This window comes from Sinohyriopsis cumingii, chromosome 8 (genome assembly GCF_028554795.1).
Source record: "Sinohyriopsis cumingii isolate HCF-2022 chromosome 8, ASM2855479v2, whole genome shotgun sequence".
Lineage (NCBI taxonomy): Eukaryota > Metazoa > Mollusca > Bivalvia > Unionida > Unionidae > Sinohyriopsis > Sinohyriopsis cumingii.
In genome coordinates this window covers 93192727-93218534 of record NC_142968.1, presented here as the reverse complement: position 1 = coordinate 93218534, position 25808 = coordinate 93192727, and the positions used below count along the sequence as shown (strand labels likewise).

At 36.3% G+C, this 25808-nt stretch overlaps 1 protein-coding gene across 1 annotated transcript in view; it reads left to right on the top strand.

The window, feature by feature from the left end:
* LOC149794153 (coronin-2B-like) overlaps nt 1-25808 on the top strand; it is a 174938-nt gene that overhangs the window by 73515 nt on the left and 75615 nt on the right. Inside the window, exons 8-9 of the mRNA XM_089968234.1 lie at nt 10005-10124; nt 18544-18648. Coding sequence (XP_089824360.1) covers nt 10005-10124; nt 18544-18648 — 225 coding nt within the window. The remainder of the gene's footprint in view (nt 1-10004; nt 10125-18543; nt 18649-25808) is intronic.

Below are 25808 nucleotides of genomic sequence, written 5' to 3'. Positions count from 1 at the left end.
CATCCCTATGAAGAATCTAATGCAGTTTATAAATCAACTTCAACCAACAAACATTTCTTTTCTGAATACGTTACCCAATTATAATACCTTAGGAGAACTTACACTAATACACAAATCCAGCCCTCTATGATACTACTTTTAGCTAATGGGAGCCAAAAGTTGTCTGCCAACCTATTTGGCAGTTGGGCAGAGTGAACTCCCCTTAAATATAAGACTTGGCAGCACAGTGTAAGAATATTCCAGTTATTACTTCCACTTGTGCCAAGAAGCACACTCTTGTCATGAGAGACCTCCCAAAAGCCAGAAGCAACATGGAAGATATACCACTACAAGTTGGAGGAGTTTTTCACTTTTAAGGAAAGTATACTTCATTTATATTTCCAACTCTTTTTCAAAATTCTGCCTTTACAAGTTGCCAAACTTTGTCATTGTCACACATTTATGTACTTGCACATGGAGCTTAAGCAATTTCACAGTCAGTTTGTGCTATACTTATTTATATGTGCAAGTCTGAAGTGCTCACATAACTCCTGTATATGTGTAATTCCTTTACAAACAGGCACATATTGATGAGTTCCTATCCAAGGCTTTTGTAGCATCCGGGCATCAACTTTTATCTATTGTATAGGTGGTCTCTGGAAGTTTTTCTCTGCAAGTATTACCTCACAATGGATTTTTTCACACCTACTGTATACGTCTTTATAATGGTGCCTCAGTCCCCTTTTACATTAAGTTTTTTTTGTGTGTTATGTAAACACTGGAACATTTCTGTATTTCTTTGATTCTGGTTGGACAGTTACAGGTCAGTGGTCTATACATGGCTTATTCAGTCACCTCCTGTGCATGCATGTCTCTAGAGGCGATCCTTAAGTCATGTTTATATGCATAAACTTTAAATAATATTTATCGAGCACTTAGTCACTTGCATGTGTAGCCTATGCGACTTCGCAAGTTAGGCTATGGCTACATTATTTACATGCGTGCATGTCTTTATGCTCTGAAGAACTCATATATAGGTACAATTCTGTCCTTATATATAAAGGTGAGTTTTTACCACAGTGTTTTTTAGCCTTGGAACACCATGTTTCAATGATTTTACCTGTACAAGTTATTTTTGACCTTGTCTACAGATTAGCATTGTACTTGAAATCATCTGCTATCACTTATTTCAGGTAACCATCATTTGGTATAGCTATGTGCCCACACAGTATTCAAACATCACATGTGTAGTCACACAGGTTTATAAACAGGTGGTATTGTCATTAGATTTTACCTGTATGCTTCCTTGCTTTATGAGACTTATAAATTTCTGGGTCACCCTTTTAATGATTTAGCTCTGCATGGAAATGGCATTTTATATAGGTGCAGAGCTATAACTTTATCCATTTGCTCTATTTTGTCTTACAGGTTAGAACTATTGGCAAAGCACAAACAACATACAACTCAGATGCCACCAGAATAAGGGAGATAATTCAACTTATATTTCCATGGATCAAATATACCATAACCTGCCCCAACTGATGATCCTAAGGCTATACTCCTCACACTGATGGCCTTTTGCCATAGTGACCAGCCTAGGCCATACACTTAGGATCATGAAGGGCCTAATATCAATATATTACGGGCTCATTCAATGACTGCACGGGCTTCCAGTACGTCGAACCCTGACTTTTGCAGACATGTCCAGGGACCAGTCAAGCTTATAACACCTCATGATAATCATTCAGCATGATAACACGAGTAGATCCTCATACCTTGACAGATGTCGCATCACAATTTCTCTACACTCTGCAATGGGAAGAGCCTCTTTTCTCAGCAACTGTCATGAAGTCATGGCTACTAATTCAGGATGTTCGATGAGTTTAGTGAGTGACAGACCTCGTCCCTTTTTGCCAGGTAAGTCTCATGTGTTACAGGGGACCGTAGTCTCACTCCACACAACCAAGATTATATCGGTTGTTCTACCAGTACCGTCATCTATTCTACCATACATGAGGGCACAGGAGATTCTGCCTTCCAATCTCCAATGAGGACATTTTTCGGCTCCGGAGCTTTGTTCTCCTCCTCTGACTCCATTAACATGTACCATCGCTCCAGCATCTGTTGATCTTACAATAAATGGAAGGTTCTGACTTAAGTTACGTTCTTTCATTCATTCCATACCTTTTTCTTGGCCGGAATGGCAAATGACTCTACATCTGGTCATCAGCCTAAGTACCCTGAATTCATTTATCTATACCCCTTAGTTCCCACTGGAAATACCACAGTGCATTTTGAATTATATTTATGAGGGAGACATTGCCATCACTGTAGGTTTAGAAGGAGCATACTTCATATCTCTATTCACAAGGTTCCCAGGACATTCCTGCTATCTGCCTACAACATCACTTATCAATTCAGGGCACTCCAATTGAGACCCAGTGTTGGCCCTGGGGACTTCCCTCATCTGATAAATCAAGTAATGGCGCATGTCTGGACCATTTCTATGGTGGCAACATCAAGTTACCTGGCCAAAATCCTGCATCATCATCAGTGAGTTAGCTGAAACCAGTCATGATGGTCCATGTTGCCAATCAAGACTTCTCATTAACAAGGGAAAATCTAATCTCAATAATTCATTCACATAGTTATGGACTTCCAAACCCATGTACCATATTTTGTCTTCCTCAGGATCAGGCATTTAAATGACCCATGGTAGCACCTTACTTTCGAGGAATTCTACCTGCATGGGATTGCTCCACACAACAGCGGACATTTTAGTCCTAGGTCACCATCTACTGCTTTGTCCTGTTTTATTCTGTACAAATGGAGTCCTCATGTTTGCCCACTGAACCATCCTCAAAATCTGCACTCAATTGAGGCACCATCAGCAGAATTGGGAGAAACCTAACTTGACTCACACTGGGTATGCATCTGCACATTCACCTGCTCAAGATTACAGTCTGTACCAATGCAAGTATGAAAGGCTGGGAAGCCCACCCACTACCATCATTTCAGGATGCCAGTGGTGCATGCTATCCCCAGAAATGACATCTTCATATTAATCATTCTGGAGAGGATGGCCATTGTAAAAGCCTTTCATTGGGGAAAGAATATTTAGATCGCACGGGAGTTCTCATTCTGTCTGACAACTCTACAGTGGTGACTTATCTCAACAACAAGGATTATCTCAATCCTACAATGGTGATTTATCTCCTGCAACAAGGAGGAACCCAATCCCCAGAACTTTAATAATAATAATAATAATAATGAGGACTTTGTATAGTGCCCAATCTTTAGAAGCTCTAAGCGCTTTACAGCATTAGACAACACCTATAAAATAAAAAACATAATGATATGATTACAAATACAAACACCATGAAATTAGAAAACATGGAAAAAACATGCTGAGAATATTTAAGGTAGGAAACATTATTAGGTCTTTAAGATTGTTCTTGCAGTCGAAATAAGTGAGTTTTGAGAGCCCTCTTCAATGTGATCACTGTGTCTTTGTGTCTAAGTTCAGTGGGCAATTCATTCCACATTGCTAGGCCTTTTATGCAAAAGAACGCTGTCCATATGACTTTGTTTTCATAGTGAGAATAATGAGTATACGATTGTCAGAAGAGGAGCTTAAGTATCTTGCTGGTGTGTACACATGGGTGATGTCAGATAGGTATGTTGGGCTAGAGTCTGACAGTGAAATGTAGCACAGAGAACAAATTTTGTGTTGATTCTGGATCAAATGGATAGCCAGTGCAGGGTACAGAGCAGCGGGGAGGTGTGCTATGATCGTGGTACTCTAAGTATTTTCCGAGCAGCTGTGTTTTGAAGTTTCTGAAGTAGATATTGAGATGAACCAGACAGAATTGAGTTACAATAGTCCAGTCTTGAAAGTACTAATGAACACACAAATGTTTTAATGGCATCAACTGAAAGATATTTGTGAATGGAGCTGATGCATCTCAGCTCAAGATATGCAGCCTTGCATATGTTCATAACATGTTGGTGCAATGTGAGAGTACTGTCCAGAGTAACACCTAGGTTTCGTACTGATTGTGTGAATTTAATGTTGGTGTTGCTGATATTTATTGTTTGAGGTAAAGGATATGAATGAGAATGTCTTTGTGTTGTGATCAGAAAGGCCTCAGTTTTATCATCATTCATCTGCAGCTTGTTACATGTCATCCATGATTTCACATCAGAAATGCACCTCTCTACACCTTGGATGGTAGCATCAACTTCAGTTGGGTGGCTAGATTTGTATATTTGGGTGTCGTCAGCGTACAGTTGGTGAGACACTGTATGATGATCTATGACACTTGAGAGCGGCTCAGTGTATAGAATGAAGAGAACAGGTCCAAAAACAGACCCCTGTGTGACACCACAACGTAGATTAACTGGGCTGGAGTGTATTCCATTTGCAGATACAGTTTGTGTCCTATTGACCAAGTAGGACTTGAACCAGAGTAAGGCTGTATCATGAATGCCAAGTACATACTGGAGACAGTGAAGTAATATATCATGGTCTGTTGTGTCAAATGCTGCAGACAAATCAAGGAGTAGTTTCAGTACTGTGGCAAGGGCGATATGCAGAATGTACATTGCGAAAAGGACTGTTTGAATTCAGATGAGATACATGCTGGGGTAGAACAACCTTTTCTAAGAAAATCATAGTTGGCTGGATCTGTCAAAAAGCTCCCCATGTTGCACCAGCAAGACAGCCAATGATGGCTGGATGGATAGCAGTAGTGCTGGATGGTCAGTGATGGCTGGATGGATGGTAACAGTGAAGTGGTACAAGGAGTTGGATCCAACTGATCCGGTATGAACCCCATGTGCCCTGACTTACAGGCCCAAAGGCCATGCTCAGACATGCTTAGGGAATTACACCCACTGAGCTGCCTAAAGTTGGGGAATACTCCCCAATGAGTCAAGATTGCCAACAATGAACTTTAGATTGTCTTTCTTGATTTCTTCTGTCTTTCCTTCCCTTCAATGCTGAATGGACTATTGCTTCAAATTTGTACATTTAGTATACATTTCTTCTGAAACCACACAAGAAGAGAAAACAAAACATAGATTAGCAAATCAGTGTGTGACTAACAAGCTCATAGCATAGATTAGCAAATCAGTATGTGACTAACTAGCTAATATGGTTTCCCAAACTTCCTCTGACCACATATTACAGACACTGCATATTACAGACACTGCATATTATAGACACTGCATATTATAGACAGTGTATATTTGGTAAAAACAAAACAAGTCATGGTAGAAGTTGCATATATATCATTTAAATGACATTCTGCTGAAATGACACAAGAAGAGAAAGCAAAGCGCAAATTAGTAATTCATCGGGTTACTAACTTGCCAATATAAATATATTCCCCATTACTAATGAAGGAATTGGAAAAGATAGTGTCATGTTCAAAACTTATAGACTATGCTTTGAACTTATGCATTTCAAGTATTTAGTTCTATTGAAACTACAGAAGAAGGGAAAAAACAAAGCTTAAATTAGCAATGCAGCATGTTAATGACTCACTAAAACCAACTTTGCATCATGGTGTGGGACTTTTTTGGTGTTCACGTTCACCATATCCTGGGACTCCTCAACACACAGAACAATTGACTAGTACAGAAGGAATGGTCTCTCCATCCTTTGGTTCTCACTCAGATCTGTACCTGATGCAACCAACAGTTGGTGGGCCTGTTTGCGACAGTTGGAAATGCCAAAACCCAATCCTTTGTCTCTCTTATCCCGGACCCAACAGCTTGGGCAGTGGACGCCCTATCTTTGGATTTGACCAACCCAAACTCATTTACCAGATTCCAAGTGATACAGAAAGCCGGGGAATCAGCCTATAGTGTCATCCTCATTGCACCATTTGATTGGGAGGAGTTGTGGATTAACTACCACATCAATCTTGCATCGGAAACCCTGTGGAATTTAACTTTTAACTATATCTACTCATATAACCATGATGGCAGTTGTTTCATCCTTGTCTGGAGCCCCGTTCCTGCATGTCTGGATCATGTCAAACAGGCCTTCAGAATTAAACAATTTTGCAACCAGTCACGGAGAGAACCACTCAGGCACAATGGCCATCCTCTCCAAAAACATATGAAGTCAATGGCACAATTTCACTCAGTGTTATGCAAACAAACATATCTTACCTCTCCAGGCATTCTAACCTCATCATGTATTGACCCTGCAAACCATTCCTTTCAGATGGCCGCAACTGTTTGGTGGCAGGATAGAGGCAGTACAGAGACAGGCATCCCAAGAGCTGCCCCCTCATCTCTATGCACAATTATCACATTATAAATTATCTCCTAATCTCTGTCATTTGAGGGGATATGGGATCGTTTGCCTCTCAACTCAACAAACAGCCATGATCCCAACCTTTCAGTGGAGACAGTCTGCTGATCAGTATCAGAGGCAATCATCTCATGTGGGTAGGAAACTAAGTTTCTCTACCCCCAAGCCTCCATTTTCTTCCTTCTGACTTGTGTGCCTGTCTGCCTGGACACAACTACCCATTAGGCACAAGACTCATGTATTTCAAACAACACTGGATTGATCTCTTCCTGCAAGATGAGAGGTCAAGCCAAACTGTATTAGAATGACTTTAGATCTCACATTGCCATCCCCCTCCCCTCTCATCATCTTCATTCCTGATGGAATTACCATTGAACTTTGTAAAGGATGCACTTTTACAGCAAGAGATCAGGCACTTATTGTGAAGTGGGCAGTGGAGATTGTACAAAATCAGAAACATTATCCCCTTGAGTGCCTGTGTCCCACAATTAGCTGACTGTTTTTCTTTGGCACTTTGAAGAGAAAAAGTTGGCTCTGATTACAATTAGAGCTATCATTTTATGCTTTTAGACACACTCTGTCATAACAAAGACCTCTTTATTTGTTGTGCATCTTTGACATATGCCTAAGTCACTTATTTTGTTTCCCAGCTGGAATTTTTCCTTGGTTTTGACTTTGCTGAATTCAAACAAGTTGGAGTTTTAGCTAGGACCCTGCCAAAGCTCCATTCCTACAAAATCTGTTCATGATGGCATTAGTTTGGTATGCCTAGTTATGCCCTCTCAGTTGATCATCGCTACCTTCATTTTCAATCAGATGGCTTGTTTGTCTTTATGACATAGCCTAATTTAGTCGCTATGAACAGGTTGCCGTCCATGGGCAATCAAAAAGTCATACATCCTCTCTTTTGTATTGACCTTTCCCAAGATGCTTTTAAACAGGATTGGGTACATGTGCTTAGACTTCATCTAAAGCATACTGAGCTTCGTGCTCAAAAAACATCTGTTTCTTCCAGTCCAGTTAAACCTGGAAAAGAGGACATAATCCCTCGAGCCCTCTCAACATGGCTGAAGTGGTTAATATATATGGCGTCCTCTGACTTATCACCAGAACAGAATTATCTTATGAAGATCTCTGCTCACCAAAATAAGAGCAATATATAGAAGACTTGCCATTGATCTTAATATTTCTATCAAAGATATTATTTAGATAGTTAATTGGCATGCACAGTCAACCTTCTTGAATTCTTATCATCAAGATTTGACTCCACCAAGACACACTCTGGATTTGCAGGCCCAGTTTCAGTTTCAGTTTCACAATTAGCTACCAGATCCAGTTGACATCAGCACAACCTCAATACAAATACCCTGTGCCAGTTTCACTGGATTCATTCATAGTTTGTGTGTGGTAAGATCTCATTATGAAGACTTTTCCAATGTAATCCATGTCACCTGTGGTTGTACTGCTTGCAATTAAGAGAGTATGTTACAATTCTTGTCACGCGCCAACTACGGTATTACTTTTAATACTGGAGAAGGTGGACAATTAAAATTTAAATAGCTCTGAGACCCCAATAATCAATGCCAATGGTCTAGGTGTATAAATAACTCAAGATGAAAGGTTCACAATTTAATAAAATACATTAAATGTATTCAACAGTTTAATGACAGATTTTTCAATCACAGTTTCTTTTGAACAAATACAGTGAATTACAACCTTATCATATTAATTAAAAGTCTTGAGAGCATTTCCCTTCAGTGTTGTCTCTGTTACTCATCTGTCCATCTCTTGTTTTTCTTTTGGTGCATCTGGTAACCATGACAACATGCTTTCCTGGCACTTCCAGATCCATCCTTCCAACACTTCCAGTACTATCACATGCTCCTTTTGGCACTGTACCTCCACACAAACAGGTGACATCACAATAATGTCCACCACATGTTCTCTAGTGTCTTCCACCTCTCTGATCCTTGGATGTCTGCTCTACAGCCACCTAGAAAGCTTCCTGTGGAATTAGAATGGGCATATAATATTGTCTACTTGCTCCAATCTCAGGAGAATTAACCACACTCTTAAAGACCTTTCATCAGAATAATGGTGAATAAATTATCAGATCAGCTTAGGAACACCATTGTTTTCTGTCTGAACTTAATGCAATTTCTCGGGCTCTCTCCAATAAATATCTTGCCTGCGTGTTGGCATCCCACTCAAAGTTTCCCTGCCCATTAAAATTGTAGGTTTCAGCATCAACACCTTGTATTTTTCATGGATATAATATGGTATTATTTTGCTACAGAGCAGAACAAAATATTTTGTCCAGTTATTGAAAGACTGAAATTAAACAAAAAAGTGTCAGGCCACAGAACATTGAAGTGTTGTTCCCTAATATAATTGTAGTATACCATGGTACATATCCTGGTATGTTGAGAAATCCTGCAGTACAAAATCATAAGATTTGGTATGACTAATGATTTCAGATCACAAAACTGATTTCAGCTCATAAAATACAAGTGATTTCCACAAGCCTGACCTTCAAACATAATGTCTCAATTTGAGACGTAGTGGAATCAGCTGGATAATACACTCAGTCTGCCCTATCCAGCTTCCGTTTGTGTTATATGGCCTTGGCAAGGAGAGCTGAATCTGATCAGGCCACTGGTTGCATCCTAGATGGTTACCTAAACCTCGTTCATGAATCCACATCCTCCAGCCAAGGTATGACCTTGTTACTTTTGCTAGATTTGAATGTAAGACAATGACTGAGTGTGGGATCTGACAGGGATTTACCTCACATATGTGTATACAATTTGACTTTGGTTGCACTATGCTAATGTTCAAAGAGGTCATTCTTTTCAGTAGAACAATCATTACACAGGTAGAGGTTGGATGTTCAAACATAACCTCCTCCTCCTCTTACTTATTCTTCTAATATCAGTGTGATTGGGTCATGTACTTGACAGAGAGATTTTTTTTTTAATAAACTGCATTTCTCTGATAATACATACCTGATCACATTACTAAAGTTATGTGCTATCCTTCCCTGCAGTGTGTGAATCCTGTTTTAAAGATTTCACTCAAGCTTAAACTGGTTACATCTGGGATACTGTTGGCCACCTAGCATCTATATGATGTATAGATGGAAAGACAGGTTTTGTGTTTCAAAGGAGGATGGGATTTGGAGATAGCAGAGAGTAATCCTAGTGTTAATATGATCAGGTAAGTATCATCAGATAAACCTAATTTGCTATCTAATGTCCACTATTGTACTGTGGTGATGTCTACTACATACATACAAAATATCTGAGAGCAGATTTGTCATGTCAAGTGTCGGGCAGTATAGAACAAGCCTGCTGCTGGATCTCAACTTTGTCAGGCCTATCATGTCACCATAATTTGCTTGGATTTCTTTTCTTTCTTGCGAAGAACAAGAAATGTATTACTTCTGATCGTGATGGAAATGTCAAAGTTTTTTATCATAGTTTTTAAAAATATTGTTTATTCTAAACGGTTGCTGTATTTAACTGAAAGTTTTCATATAATTAGTTTACAAATGCTTTAAGTTTGTGCCTTGATATCCAAGGATATGCAATTGACTGACCTGCATTAGCATAAAACTCAGCAAAACATCATTTACATGGAAGATACACACTCTACAGTATCTTTGTTTTCTAATAAATGTGACTCCTTCTGTCACTTTCAGGAAACAGAATGCCATTTGGGATCCAAAGGTGCCAAGTCTGTCTTCTTAGGGGACACACATCGGGTAATGACATCAGGATTTTCTCGGCTTGGTGAGAGGCAGCTGGCCATTTGGGATATTGTAAGTGTAGTCTATTATTTTAATGTTAATCATTTGTATGTTTTGTGTCATATGGATTATGGATATGGATTGTGCTAATTCTCCACACAACCAAGTTAATGAGACTAAATTTGATTAGCCCAATGAAGTTGGCAGGGAATATTGAAAATGGGTTCTGTTAATCAGTCCATCCATCACACTTTCATTTCTCCTGAGCATAACTTCAAAACCATTCAAGATGTTTATTTGATACATTTTACAAATCTTAAAGTAGGTCTCCATGTGTTCCTTTAGCTATTTATAATTTTATATTTTCAATATTTTTATGTTTTCACCCAGCTGTCCATTCATCCACCCATCCATTATCCAAACTTAAGTTTCCAGCACAAAACTTCTAAACTTTGTGCACATATTAAATTAGTGACCCAGATAGGATGTGGAGGCGTCCATTAAAAAAGGGAATGTAACCCTCTGTGAAGTACCAGTTCCACTGAAAGCCCAATGAGTCTCTGTAGAAGTGCATCGGTGCTTCTATCCAGCTCTTCCACAAACACAGTGATTAGAAGAAGTGCTAACATCTATACAAAAGTAAAATTGGATGACCCAGTTTTAGAATGCCAACAAGTCAGATATCTGTTAACACCTAACCACCTGAATTGCAAGTGAGAACGAAAGAGCACTGCAGGAATATCCATAATACACCACTCCCTCGATAACTCGCGCACATCAGGGTCCAGGAACATCGACCGCACTATAAGTGAGGCACGAGTTATCGAGGGACCTATAAATTAAGCCCAAAACCAATAAAGTGATTGACAACATAACAGAGAAATAAGGGGGGGGTAGGCAGATTATACTGTTGAATATTCACTTTATAATCATTCTGAGATTAAATGTTAATAAATATCTCTTCATAACAGTGTACTTTATTATTTCCTCATAGGACAACATTAATTTCAGGATAAATTACAGTATATTGAGGCGATCATCGAAAACATTATTCCACGTGGTTTCCGTTCGCTTAGCATGTGTACCACTTCACACATTGTGTACTATGTGTACTATATACAAAAGATCAACTCTTTTCGAGAAACAGTGTCGATCGAATGATAGATAGATAAATATTTTTGAATGTGATAGAAGTAAAATGGAAAAAAAAAAACAAGGGTTAATCAGTACAGACATATTTAATTGGTCTACAAATTTAAAACAACGTAAATTAGAACAGGTTAATACTTGCCGTTTGTGCCACGCTTGACAAATATCAATTCACTTTTTGAAAAAAATCAGTTATTTTTTTGTGTGTGTGTTACTCCTTGGTTTCTCTGACGCCGAGCAAAATCCCTCAGATTTCTCAACTGCATGAGCTTTACGTAGTCAACATTTTCGGTCTCCAGCCACCTTATGGCAATATCAAAATATTTGATTGCTTCCTGTGCAGAGGGGTGGAGGGTGCAACATCTGCGTCTGCATCACTTTCAACACTTGTGTTACTCCAGTTAGAATCGTCTTCTGCTGCAAATTTGTTCGCTATAGAAATAATTATAGTTTCATCTGACATGTATTCGGTTGTGGGGCAATCATTGTCAGCACAAATCCACTCCTCCATATCATCAAGAGAAACGCCCATCTCAGGACCATGAGTCTGTACGAATTTCTCCCAAACAGCCTCGGCATTAATAACGTCAGTTTCACTGAAACATTCGAAGTCACTATCATCGTCGTTGTCTCTGTTACTGTTTTGCTTTACATCAAAGGCAGCTCCAAGACCCTTAATCCAGCACCCGAGGTCTCTTGTAATCGATTTTTTTTTAATGCAACAAACACTTCCCCAAGTTGTTGATCAAAACAAAGCCGACCTGTGCATGTAATTAGGTTCTCACAGAAGTACTCACGGGTTTCGATGTGATGGTCGATTGACTCTTTTCATGTTTTCAGTGAACAGAATATGTTGTGATTATAATGTTTACACTGAAACAGAATTAAAGGATTAGAACATGACTTTCACACAGGAAGACATTTAATTGGTGTTTATTTCATTCTCTGTTGCCACCTGTTAGTATTTACCAGAAGTTTTCATTGATCGCTATTTCACCAGACTGTTTATTTACAGTATACTGACAACTATTTATCATAAAAACTTACATAATATATGATATCTTTAAACAGAGGTCTCACTAGGATTTTAAAACTGGGTCTTTCTGCCTCTGAAGTCAGTCACTAAATATCAGTACATTTTCTCACTCGGCCGCTAGTCAAAGCCTTTGAACTAGCCGCCTAGCGGTTGCATCATGTTCTTTTTTTTTTTTTTATGTACTCTTATAAAATGGCAACAGTACATCAAAGAGTCTTTCAGTCACTGAATTCTGTCATTGTAAATATCAGCACAGTTAACTGATCAACACATTTTCCCACAAAGCAGGTGGCTGAAACAGGACCGGCAAATCTTTGAATTTTCCCGCGCACCAATTACAGGCGTATGGAGGACTCCCGCCTCAGTGATTTTCTGCGTCCCAGATCAAAAATTGGCATCCAAATACACGTAATTAAGCATTTTCGAGGTCTCTGAAATTAATTCTTCTTTAGAACTTGCAAATTTCAAAATATGGATTATATTTTTACGGGCATTAATCACCATTTTCGATGATAAAACGAGCAATGTATCAAGGTTTAATTTATCAGTTCTTATCATATTGTTTTCATGTTCAGCATATTTTAAAGATATTTTAAATACATTTTCTCTGGAAAAAATCGGGAGCCAAGACGGACACCGCGTTATAAGCGGGATCGCGAGTTATCCGGGCGCGAGTTAATGAGGGAGCGGTGTATGTAGGATATACCAGTGTCTAAGCACTTTAACCATTATGACCACATCATAAATTGTGTTCAGTATCAGGTAATAGAAATAATCCAATCTGATCCAGAGCTCTCTAATAGCAATATTAAATTGGAAAGACAGAGAACTTTATTGGATACACCAATTACATACTCTACAGCCAATAGATATCAGCATCTCTTTTCAAATGCAGGGCCAGGCATTACAAACATAGTAATGGATATGTGCCTTTTTGCTGTTTTAATCATTTTAGCTTTAATGGTCATAGACCATGAGAGCTTATGGGATGGCCTGTTGACCTTCATCCATCCATCCATTATCAATACTTATCCTAAACTACTTGAAGGATTGCAATGAAACTTTACCTACATATTCCTATCTTGGTTTAGTTGATCATAAATGAAAATGGTGCTGCTAAACTTCCAACATGGCCACCACAGTGACCATCTTGAAAACCTTGTTATTGCATGGGGTGCTTATCTGACAGCCAATATGGCCACGATAGCAGCCATCTTGAAAATCTTGTTATTGCAATTCCTCCTGAATGGAAAGTGATATTGACATGAGGTTTTCACCAAATTACTTATGATGTCTGGTTGGTCCTAATGAAAATGATGCCACTTGCACAGCCTTACTCCTGTGGAGAAACCAACGCAACATTGCCTGCCATGCCCTGGATTGGAACCCTTAAGGCAAATGCAGAAGAGGACAACCAGTGATGACTTGACAAAGAATTGTGGGCACCAAACTTAGGAACATCCACATGTCCTGGACAGAAGGAGGCAAATTAGATAGTGACAATTATGCCTAATGGTGAGCTGCATTAAAGACCCAATGTTCCAGAAGGAATGATGATGATAACTCCATCTGAATAGATGGTCATATCTACATATTTCTTTTGCTAAAAGACTTCTTATGATGTCTAGTTGGTCCTAAATAAGAATGGTACTACTGTAAGATCCAATTTGTTCACCTCAGCAGGTAATATCAAAGTTTTCTTATCAATGAAGAATAATTGAGAGGTGGTTTCAACATTCAGGAGGAAATGGTCTTATATTGAATTCCTGGAAACTTTTTTTGGCAAGTAGATCTTGAATCCCTTTGAGGGACTCATGTTAACAGTTTTGTTTGTCATTTCTTCCATCCATCCATCGTTCACACTTTTGTTGCTGGAGCGGGTCGTAATGCATATCACTTAAGTGTGTAATTTGTAAATATGAGCTTCCTGTACATGAAATATTTGATAAACCATTCCGCTTATTTAGAGTCTTGTTTTTATTTACTTTAGTTGTAAAACAAACACCCCTGACAACTTACTCATGCAGACACATGATGAGGTACAATGATAAAATAGAGTATCAGTATATAGATAATACCCAGAGAGCACTAATGTTCATGGAGAATAGCTGTATCAGTGCTTCTTTTATTTTGTGAAAGTTATTTGAAAATTATAATGACAGAAAACTTGCAAGATACACTGATACTGCCCTTACTTTAGGAATGACTCTTAAGCTAATTGACCATGCTGAAGGTTTCATTCCAAGTACTTTCTGTTGCAAGGAAGCATTCATTTTTCACGTAGGCAGCAAGTTGGAAAAAATGATGTATTCAGTACCAATATTTGGTCGCTGTTTCACCTCACTAAATAACACATGAAAAAAATTGCTATTGATTGAACTTTATCACATTCTTATCTTTCACATCCTTTTACATTTTTTGATATTCTCATTCTTTACAGTGTTTTTTTTTTCTTTTAAAATATTTGAAACATGTATCATACTAGCTGCCAACATCAAAAAAAACTTTCTTAATAATATCTGGAGAAGGAGAAATGTTTCCAGTCCCAGATCACTGGATGTCATTTTTGTTAAACATACATAGACGACAGCCATTTTTGTATAAGTAGTTGGCCATGAGTACAAAACTAATGATGCATCAGTTGTTTTCCTCATTTGATCAAGGTGTTTGAACATTCATCTAATTCATCACTACTAGGTATAATTTTCATTTGCAAATATATTTTGGATTATATGAAAAAACAGGAAAGAAACCATGAAGTTTTAGTTATTTATTAGCATATGTGAGTGTTCTAAGTATATGTAATCCTTTGTAATCATTCTGTGATTTTCAGGAGTGCACTTGTTTTCATTTGCATTATGTGCTGAGATCAAAATCATCTTCTGTGTTAGAGGAAAATAAAAATAAGGACAGATTCATTTGTTTATATAGGGTTTTAGTTCTTTCTGAAGAAAAAAAAGAAGTTAATTAGAATTTCTCAGGTGACTGAATACTTTTCTTAAAAAAACCACTGTTATGGCCACTGTGTATATGTCCCACATTTTCTAAAACACAATTGATTTTTATGAGCTAGTTTGGGTAATGTGATTTTGTTGTTGTTATTATGGCCGTAATGTAATTTTTCAGCACATAATAGGATATACATGGTGGCCAGAATAACAGGTGGAAGAAGAACCTGAAAAAACCTTGATAAGAACCACTGGAAAGCTTTCTCACATACACACACTGGCAGAACCTGAGACCTTAACCCACGTGGATAGATGTGGGATTACAGTGATCAGTAAAGGTGAACACCTTAGGTCACTCAGCCACCTGTGATTCCATTGCGCCTTTGTTCTGTTCTTAAATACGTTGTATTAACTAGCACTTGTCTGGGACCAGTTTTTATTATTTCATGCTTGCATAAGTAATGAACTAATACAGTAATCCTTCTGATGAAACAATTGGACTTCCTTTGCCAATCCATTAATTATTACAGTAATCCTTCTGATGAAACAATTGGACTTCCTTTGCCAATCCATTAATTATTACAGTAATCCTTCTGATGAAATAGTTGGACTTAATTTGCCAATCCATCAAATTTTACAGTTATCCTTCTGATGAAACAAATGGACTTCCTTTGCCAATCCACTAATTATTACAGTAATCCTTCTGATGAAACAATTGGACTTCAGTTGGACTTAATTTGCCAATCCATCAAATTTTACAGTTATCCTTCTGATGAAACAATTGGACTTCCTTTGCCAATCCACTAATTATTACAGTAATCCTTCTGATGAAATAATTGGACTTCCTTTGCTAATCCACTAATTATTACAGTAATCCTTCTGATGAAATAATTGGACTTCCTTTGCCAATCCACTAATTATTACAATAATCCTCCAGATGAAATAATTGGACTTCCTTTGCCAATCCACTAATTATTACAGTAATCCTTCTGATGAAATAATTGGACTTCCTTTGCCAATCCACTAAATATTACAGTAATCCTTCTGATGAAATAATTGGACTTCCTTTGCCAATCCACTAATTATTACAGTAATCCTTCTGATGAAATAGTTGGACTTCCTTTGCCAATCCACTAATTATTACAATAATCCTCCTGATGAAATAATTGGACTTCCTTTGCCAATCCACTAATTATTACAGTAATCCTTCTGATGAAACAATTGGACTTCCTTTGCCAATCCATCAATTTTTACAGTAATCCTTCTGATTAAATAATTGGACTTCCTTTGCCAATCCAATAATTATTAAATTAATAGTTCTGATGAAATAATTGGACTTCCTTTGCCAATCCACTAATTATTACAGTAATCCTTCTGATGAAACAATTTGACTTCCTTTGCCAATCCACTAATTATTACAGTAATCCTCCAGATGAAATAATTGGACTTCCTTTGCCAATCCACTAATTATTACAGTAATCCTTTTGATGAAATAATTGGACTTCCTTTGCCAATCCACTAATTATTACAGTAATCCTTCTGATGAAATAATTGGACTTATTTCGGCAGTCTATGAATTATCAAAAGGATCCTTCTGATGAAATCATTACACTTCCTTCACTTCAGAAGTGGGAGGTCATGGGTTCGAACCCCGGCCGAGTCATACTAAAGACTTACAAAAATGGTACTAACAGCTGCTTCGCCAGGCTCTCAACATTAAGAGGTTAGTGTTAGGACTGGTCAGCCTGGTGTCAGGATAATGTGACTGAATGGAACATCATGCTTCATGCCTGCAGCATGATGCCCAGTGCTAGACATCACTATAAACTGCCACACTGCAGACATTGTAGTGATATGACTGAAAAATTGTTATAGCCAGGTTAAAAATCCTAATCACATACACAAACACACACACACACACACACACACACACACACACACACACTTCCTTCACCAGTTCATAAGACCATGAATTTAAATACTGATGAAGATATGTTTGCAAAACAAAAAAAATATATATCCACAAAAATTTGATCCCAAAAAAAATTGATGATTACTGTATCAGAATTCATGTGTCAACAAAACAAAAGATTTTTTTGCAAAGCATATTTCACAGACTTACTGTAATTAAGTACATTCAGTTCATTCATGCAGAAAGCTCATTTTAACATTACATTCAAACTAACTTTTTTATATTTTCATTTAATACATGAAATTAATATTGATGCCTCAAGCTTAAAGTGATAATTTAAGCATAAGTATGTTAGAAATTGAAGATTTGGTCTCTTTCTACAATGCAAACGTGATTTTTAACATTCTTGTTAAATTTTAGCAAGAATATTCTAAACAGCATTGCAATATTGTTCTGGTTCTTCTCTTTATTTTCTACATGAACAGTTGCAAGAATTTTAAATGTAAACATGCAGTTCCCTCCATGCACCTCTGTGCTTAAAAAGTATCAAGAACATTGTAAGTTTTTAATTTCTTCTAAATATGCATCACAATCAAAACAAGCTTCTGCTTTCTGCCTACCTTTATGTTGCAGATGTTTGTCAGTTTTATACTCAAATTTACTAAACAAATTTGATTCTGATTAATTTTAATAGACAGATTTTAACTCCCTCCATTTCCTTTTCTTCCTTTAAAAAATATAATTCTGCAGACCATATTTTTTAATATAGGATTAAATGATCATGGTTGGCTATTTATTGATGTGTAAATTTTACCTAATCACTGACAAGGTAAATAAAGTCTGAAGGACTTCATGTTAACTTTGTGAGTGATTAGGTAGAATGTACACATCGATAAATACCCAACCATGATTATTTAATCCTTATAATTCCAATTTCGTCCTTTCTTTGTGAAATTAACTCTCATGTTTGATGTCACTTTGCACACCAGCTTCATATGAGAACTCATTGTCAAACATTTTGTCTACAATATTGTTGTCCACCTCAACTGACTCTTGATTTCTCTGATCAGATACCACATTATGCACATGAACTGTAAGTCACTACTTACTTTACTCTTCCATTATCCCCAATAGCAAAAAAACAGCCATTTTCACCCAAAATGACTGTGTTTCTTAAATTACTTGTGTGACATTTTTTAATAATTTTAAATTTTTGCCGTTAATCATTCCTATTATTTTATAAATGGATTATTATTGAATATTTCAAGTTCTAAAAGTTGTTCCAGGCTGGGTATGCGATACCGAAATTTTAGGTGTGTGATAAGGAATGTGTGATACGGATTCACAGATTGAACATCTGTATCAAACGCCAGATCGGCCATGTAATATTAGATGGTTATGTAATAAAGTATCATTTCTTTCTTGATATCCTTTCTTCTGTTTCAGAAAAACATATCACAGCCACTGACCAGAATTGTTGTTGACAATTCTAATGGGGTTTTAATACCATTTTATGATCATGATACCAAAGTAGTTTTCACAGCGGGAAAGGTAAGACATTATAGCATTGGATTGAATTTTTATTTTAGTACGCCAAACCACAACAATAATTTGTTTGTTACATTTGTTTATGCCATCAATCTGTCTGTCACATGTTGGTTAAGTTTTGATTTTATGCCATTTCAGGCACCGTAATGTGTCACCCTTGCTCCATGAAAATATTTATATTTTGTTTAAAGACTCTCATCCTAATTTCAGCTATAATAATACTATCAGAAGCAATATCCCAACTGTATTAAGCCAGAAAAATGGCTTTTGCTTAGCTTATATACTGTACATTGTTAACACTCAAGGTCTTAAAATATGTAACAGAAAGATGTGAAACCAACAATTTAAGTAAAATCAACAAGTTTTTTTATTTCCCTACAATTTAAAGTGAAATTTCAAGAGACACATGATTTTAATTTAATCCCAAAAAATCCTAAATGTCCTATCACAAGTCCAGAAATATAGAATGTTCTAAATGAATTCCAGTAGTTTTGAATGGCATGGTATAATGCAATGATGTTATTTGAATATCTTTGAATGTGTTCACAAAAGTCCAAAGTAATGTATTAATCAAAAAGTCAATTAGCACTTTAGTAATTCCAGTGAATGTTTTTAATAAATAATTCTCTCAGATTGTATCTCTTGATCTAAAACAAGAATGAATTTTTTAAAAATCAAATCCCTATTTATTCACATTTTCACTTGACCAACATTATATTAGAATGTGAAAATTCCCAATGGATAAACCTAGTCTAACTGTAAACAAAATTGGCCTGAACTCCTGCTTCATATACATTGTGTTTACCTCTCACAATGATGGATTAAAGTTAGCTATATAAAGATTATGTTACAACTTACAATCATGGACAGAAGTTAAGCACACAATATAAATTAAATATACACAACACCTCCCCTCATAAAGAAAAAGAAAGATTTATGCAATAAAGTGTTCCTTTAAATATTTGTCAGATAAGCATATGATACTATAATAATTAAAATTACAGATGACGTATGAATCACAGCATTATTACACAAAATATACACAAAATAAAGCAATATCCACTATACACATGAGAGTGCATCTGCAATTACATCTTTTCCCATGACGTTTCTAATGTCATCGTTGTATCCTTGTAGCATTAAACTCTACCTCAACAATCTCTGATTTGTATTTTTCATTTTTCACTGAAATATGACAGCTAGAGAAAGTGCTGAACTAATATACACTTCAGAATGTTGCAAAGCCAAACATTCCTTCTAAATTGTGGAACAATCTGGTGCTTGTTTAGTTTTTAGAAAAATAACGCTGGATGATCCACACCAATTTTGTCTTCTTGAATCAATACTCAACCAACCCATACATCACTTGCATCAACAGACAGTTTAAACTGTTGGCTGGAATTTGGAGCTGATAGCAGTGGTGCACTTTGAAATATGGCCTTTAATTTGTTAAATGATTCCTGACAGTTGTGAGACCAATGAAACTTGGATTTCTTACTCAACAAATTTGTCAGAGGTTCATCTTGGAATCTTCATTTGAAATTTTTATTTTATAACTGAAATGGTCCATGGACAGTATGTTCAAAAGGACTAAAATCCAATGAGTCTTGAACTGATTCCCTAACAGCAAACAACAGCAAATGGTTCCAATCCTTTCCTGTTTCAAAGCAATATGACCAAATTATTTCCTTCAAAGTTGATGACATCTTTCCAAAGCTCTGGATGATAGGCAGAAGATTAAAAATATTGAATGCCTAATTCATGTATAACTTAATTTAAAATTCCAGATATAAAATTTGACCCTTGATCAGACCGGACAGATTTGGAAAGACCAAAATGTGTAAAAACAAAATGTTAACAGAGCTTTTACAGTGGTTCTTGTTTTGATATATCAAAGGAATTTTATTATGAAATGTTGTTGACGCATATATTATGGTCAACAAGTATTGGTTGCCTGACATAGTCTTCAGTAAGGGACCGACACAGTCTACCATTATTGTACTAAATAGTTTGTCAGATGCAAGAATAGATTTGTTAATGTGATTTGTCACCCTGATTCGAATAGAGAGAATGAGTAGTACAAAGAGGATTACTGTAATCAATGCCTCTTGATTAATCAGTACCAGAACAAAGGTAACCTCATCAAAAGACTGACCAATAAATGTGTCGGCATAAAGAATAATTTTCTGATCAACATCATTCTCATGTGAGTTTTTTTTGTGCCATAGCACAAGCAGGAGACAAATCAGTGATTTCACACTCAATAAGACAATTGTTTTAATCCAAACAAGGCTTGTCAGTTACTGGTGGATTAACCACAATCTTATCTATGTCATTGCCTAGTATTAAATGAATACCTTTTATAGGTCAAGAAGTCATCTCTCCAACAGTCATGGGTCCTGAGGCTAAGTCTGATGCCAAATTTACACAATGGAGAGGAACATAACAAAGCAGCTTTATACTTCCCAAAAAAGAACATTTTCACTAGAATAAGACTTCTCAGACAAAGGCAAATTACATGATAATAACAGATTATGAGAAGCTTCTGTTTCCATTAATATTTTAATAGGGATAAGCTTTGCAGAATCACCAATGAGTGATATAGAACCTTCTGACATGAGTCTCCAAAACAGAATCAGACTGGTGCTTGTTCAACTCAGCAAATGCATTGTTTTGAATATAAGACCCTGACCTTGACCTATTTGAAAAAAGAGCATCTGGAATAGCACTGTCTTTATTCAGTTGCTTTATTTCAGTCTGTAACAATCAGAAATGACTTGTCCTTATTTGAAAAAAGATGCAAATAAAAATAGATAATGATTTCTGATTGTTATGAGATGTTTGTTTTCTAAAAGTTTTGCCAGATTGAGATTTGGAAATACTGGCATGATACAGAGATAATTTGTTACCCATAAACTGCTGCAAGGCAGACTTGTGAGTCAAGGTATAATCATATGCTGTGCTTGCACAATTTTCCAAAGTTTCCACTCTTTGGGTGTTGACATCACTATGGATGCAATGCTTGAACTCTTCAATTAATATGAGTTGTCAGAGGTTATTGTAATTTTTATCAACCTTCTTGGCTGAGCACCACCAATCAAATAGTTATTCTTTTTCCTTTGCAGATTTGTCATGGGTTTGTCTCGTTTCTCTTCTATAATTTCTAAACCTTTGTTGAAATGCCTCAGGTACCAACTCATAACTGTTAAAAATATATTCCTTAACTACATCATAATCAGTACTCAGTTGTACTGAGAGTGAAGTGTAGACTTTACTAGCTTTGCCAATAAGTACACTTTGTATTAACAAAGTCCAATGTTCTCAGGGCCATTTCAAGTTTTCAGCAATTTTCTCAAAATGAAGAAAGTATTTTTTCACTTTTTCTTGAAAAGGGGTACAAACCTAATATTTCTGGGAACATCAAAACCTGAACTTGTGTGTAAAGGTTGGGAGGGGTGAATCTAATTATTTTAATTTATATTGCATTTCCCTTTATTCTTTCTGCACCTGCATTTTTATTTACCTCTCCTCCTTTTCTCTCTCTGTCTCTAACTTTGCATTTCCTGAAGCTTTCTTAATTCCAATTCCACGAGTTTTAACTGTAATTCCTTTAATTTCCTGTCAAAACTAGATACAAACTTACCAATCAAACCCAGAGCACTATTATTCAAAATTTCCATTTCCTCCAAATACTGAATAAAAATATTCTTTATTTCATGCTTTGTTAAAAATGCTTTTTACTTCCAGAATATTTTAATATCTGGCAAGCTCAAGCAAGTCAATCTCTTTCATAGACTCTAACACTACCTGGGTAGGATTTGAAACAAAGCTCTTGGCATTAGATGACATTGTGAATATTTTTGGGTTTTATTAAAGGTCACCGGCCACCTATATTGTACAAATGTGTGATATTATTATAGTTATAAACAAAACGCATTGGTTATGTATGCACACCATAAAAATGTTTAATTAGACTTAAAGCTCCACTTTATAAAATGAAAAAATTATTCGGCAATCTCTGTAAACAATCGGTAGTTTCCGCATGCCAAAACCGGATATGACCTACATTTATCCCTTCTATTCAACCTAACCATTCGGGGCCCCGAGTGGCCGAGTGGCTAAAGCGCTTACCATTCCAGATCACTGCCATCTCACCTCTGTCTGTGTGTGTTCGAGTCCAAGGTTCGGCTAGCGTGGGTACGTGGGAAAGCCTGCCAGTAGCTTCTCGTGGGTCGGTGGTTCTTCCCTGGGTTTTCCAGGGTGCTTCCTCCACCAGTTATACTGGCCGCCATGTATAGCCTATCTTGTGCTGAAAAATGGCGTTAAACCCTAGAACAACAACAACCTAACCATTCAAGTGCTTAATTTCCCCACGTAAATGTCTATGTGATATAGTGTACGATCGTGCTTTTGTACAGCAAATATGGTGTACTGTGTTGCATTCAGATGTAACCAAAAGAGTGATGATGGGAAAAAGCGTTCTTTCTTTTTCCGAAAAACCATGTTTACCAGAAAAAAAGTGTATTTAATCTGTGGGATCAAATAGGGGAGGGATAGGAAAGTTGTATCATTTATGCCGGATTATAGTAAATTTGGCCCAAAGACAATTCGGCCCAACTCGAAATACAATTCAGCCAAACTTAACAATAGTTTGTACATTCTTTTTCTTTAACAAAAAAGTAGATGCTATGTAAGATAGGTTTTAGGGGGAAAAAACTAAATTTAAACTATTTTGATATTCTTTGGAAGAAAATAATCATACTTTGTAACGTACATATTTATGAGAGAAAACACAAACTGACATATCTTGCTTGTTCTAATTAAAATATTTACGTACATTTTTTATGCTAGAGAGAGAGAGAATAATGTTGAGCATTTTGTCAGTATTTAGTTGCTGCAATATGAAGCTCTTACCAGTTAATTTTATTGTTTGGTTTTATTTTTCAAGTTGTCTTAGTGTTTGCGCACGTACATTGAAAGCTTGTCATTACTGGTCAATATTGTCAATTATATTTGCTCCATTATTCCGTACAAATTAGAAAGGAAATAATCTTGTGTTTAATTTGTGCCCCCCCCCCCCATCCATCCACACACACACTCATGGTACAATATAAATTGATAAACATACACTTGTTTGAAAATAAAATGAAAGAAATTAACCTTGCACTGTTATCATATATTCCTTCTCTTTTCATCATGCGAAAATTATTTTTAAAAAAAAATATATCCAGGAACTTCGTATATGTAGCGGACGCCAGCTTGCGTATACATCCTTAGTGTAGTGTGTATCGCTTATGTCAAATAACGAAATAGCAAATGAGATGAAAGTATCACCCGATTGCTTGAAGGCACCTGCCATTTATGCATGATAAGTTACTTATTGCAAATTTACCCAGATTGTATTGTATCCAAGTTAACTATAAGTCAGTATCTTGCAAATAAAAAAAATAATTATTTTAAAATACATTCAATGTGAGTGCAAATGATAATCTTTTTGCTAGCATGTGTTACAAAAGTATTGTTAAAGGAAGTTCTTATTGTGTATACTATTTGCCCTGCAAACATCAATTATGATTACATACAGCAAAGAGATAGAAGCCTGGGTGATAACCATAACTAGCAGGGAGCAATAAACTCATTGTTTAAACTTACTGACAGGATATCAAATACATAGGTTATTTTATTACAATGCAAACCAACCCCGGAATTTTGACTTTGGTATCTTTTTAGTGTGCCAATTTTTTCTTCTGAAGTCGTCCGACAAAAGGAAGTCAAGTTTGGTTCCTTTGGATTCTTTAAATGTGCTGATTTCTTTTATCTCTTTTTTTTATATATAAAGTCTGCCGACACAGGGAAGCCAGCATTGGTTCATTTTACCTGTATTAACGGGAATTTTGAAAATAAATTGAAACAGTGGAACAGTTTTGAAAGTGACAAAATCTAGTGCTTTGTGCACGCATACCGATATAAGGCTGAACAGTAAATTAGTTTTCATTAGTTTCATCTAAATATTCCCTATCCATAGTTTATAGTGTTTTATTTTTTGACAAGAAGCATGTACTTTGTCTTGTAGGGATAAATGTACATCATTTCCGGTTGCGTCCTCTATAGGTGGGAAATCGTAACTAAGGGGAAGTGAAACGAACAATAAAATAAAAAGTTACTTATTCCTCCACAATACAAAGTGAAGATTCAAGAGACACATATAGTACATGTATTGTGAATGAATCAATAATAATAATAATAATAATAATAAATATAGTAATAATAATTCTCACTAATAATAATAATAATTTATTTATATAAAGAAGGTATATCAGTTAAATGCAGCTAATGTCCCTAGAGGCCCTTTACAAATTATTTATACATATGTCTTCATGCAAATGTTTCTCTCTCGTGAAAATGACTGTTTTTAAGTAAGCACATTTTCAAATACATAGTAAAATACATTATGAAAGTAGGAAGATTTAACAGCAGATATAAATTTTTGTTTCTTCTTTTCAGCAACTATGTTTTGAAAATTACTTTTAGCAACATCTGCATGTATACATTGTAGATAATAATCTCTTCTTATTAGATATACCAGTAGGCTATTCTGCAAAATGTGGTAAAGTTTACATAAAGATAATACTTTTTCATTAAAAAACTTTAGATGTAAAAGTATAGAGATGTTCATACACTGAATTTATATATACTAGACATTTTTAGCTACTTTTACAATTATGCTAATATAAAAGATACAAAACAAGCAAGGGGCCCCAAGTGGCCAAGTGGTCTAAAGCGCTATTCATCATGGATCACTGCCATCTCACCTCTGTCTGCATGGGTTTGAGTCTCGGGCTTGGCCAATGTGGATATGTGAGAAAGCTTGCCAGTAGCTTCTTGTGGGTTGGTGTTTCTTTCCGGGGTTTTTCCCGGGTTCTTCCCCCATCATTAATATTGGCCGCCATGTATAGCCTATCTTGTGCTGAAAATGGCATTAAACCCTATAACAGCAAAACAAGCAAGTGATGAATTTGAAGAGTAACACTGTAGTAAATATTTTCTTGTTTTTTTGTTAATATATAGGTTTGAAATACTGCATGTAACATTTGCGTAAAGAGTTTAACTGAATCAGCAAATCAAATATGAGCAGGAAATGAGTTCTTTATTTTTGCCCTGAA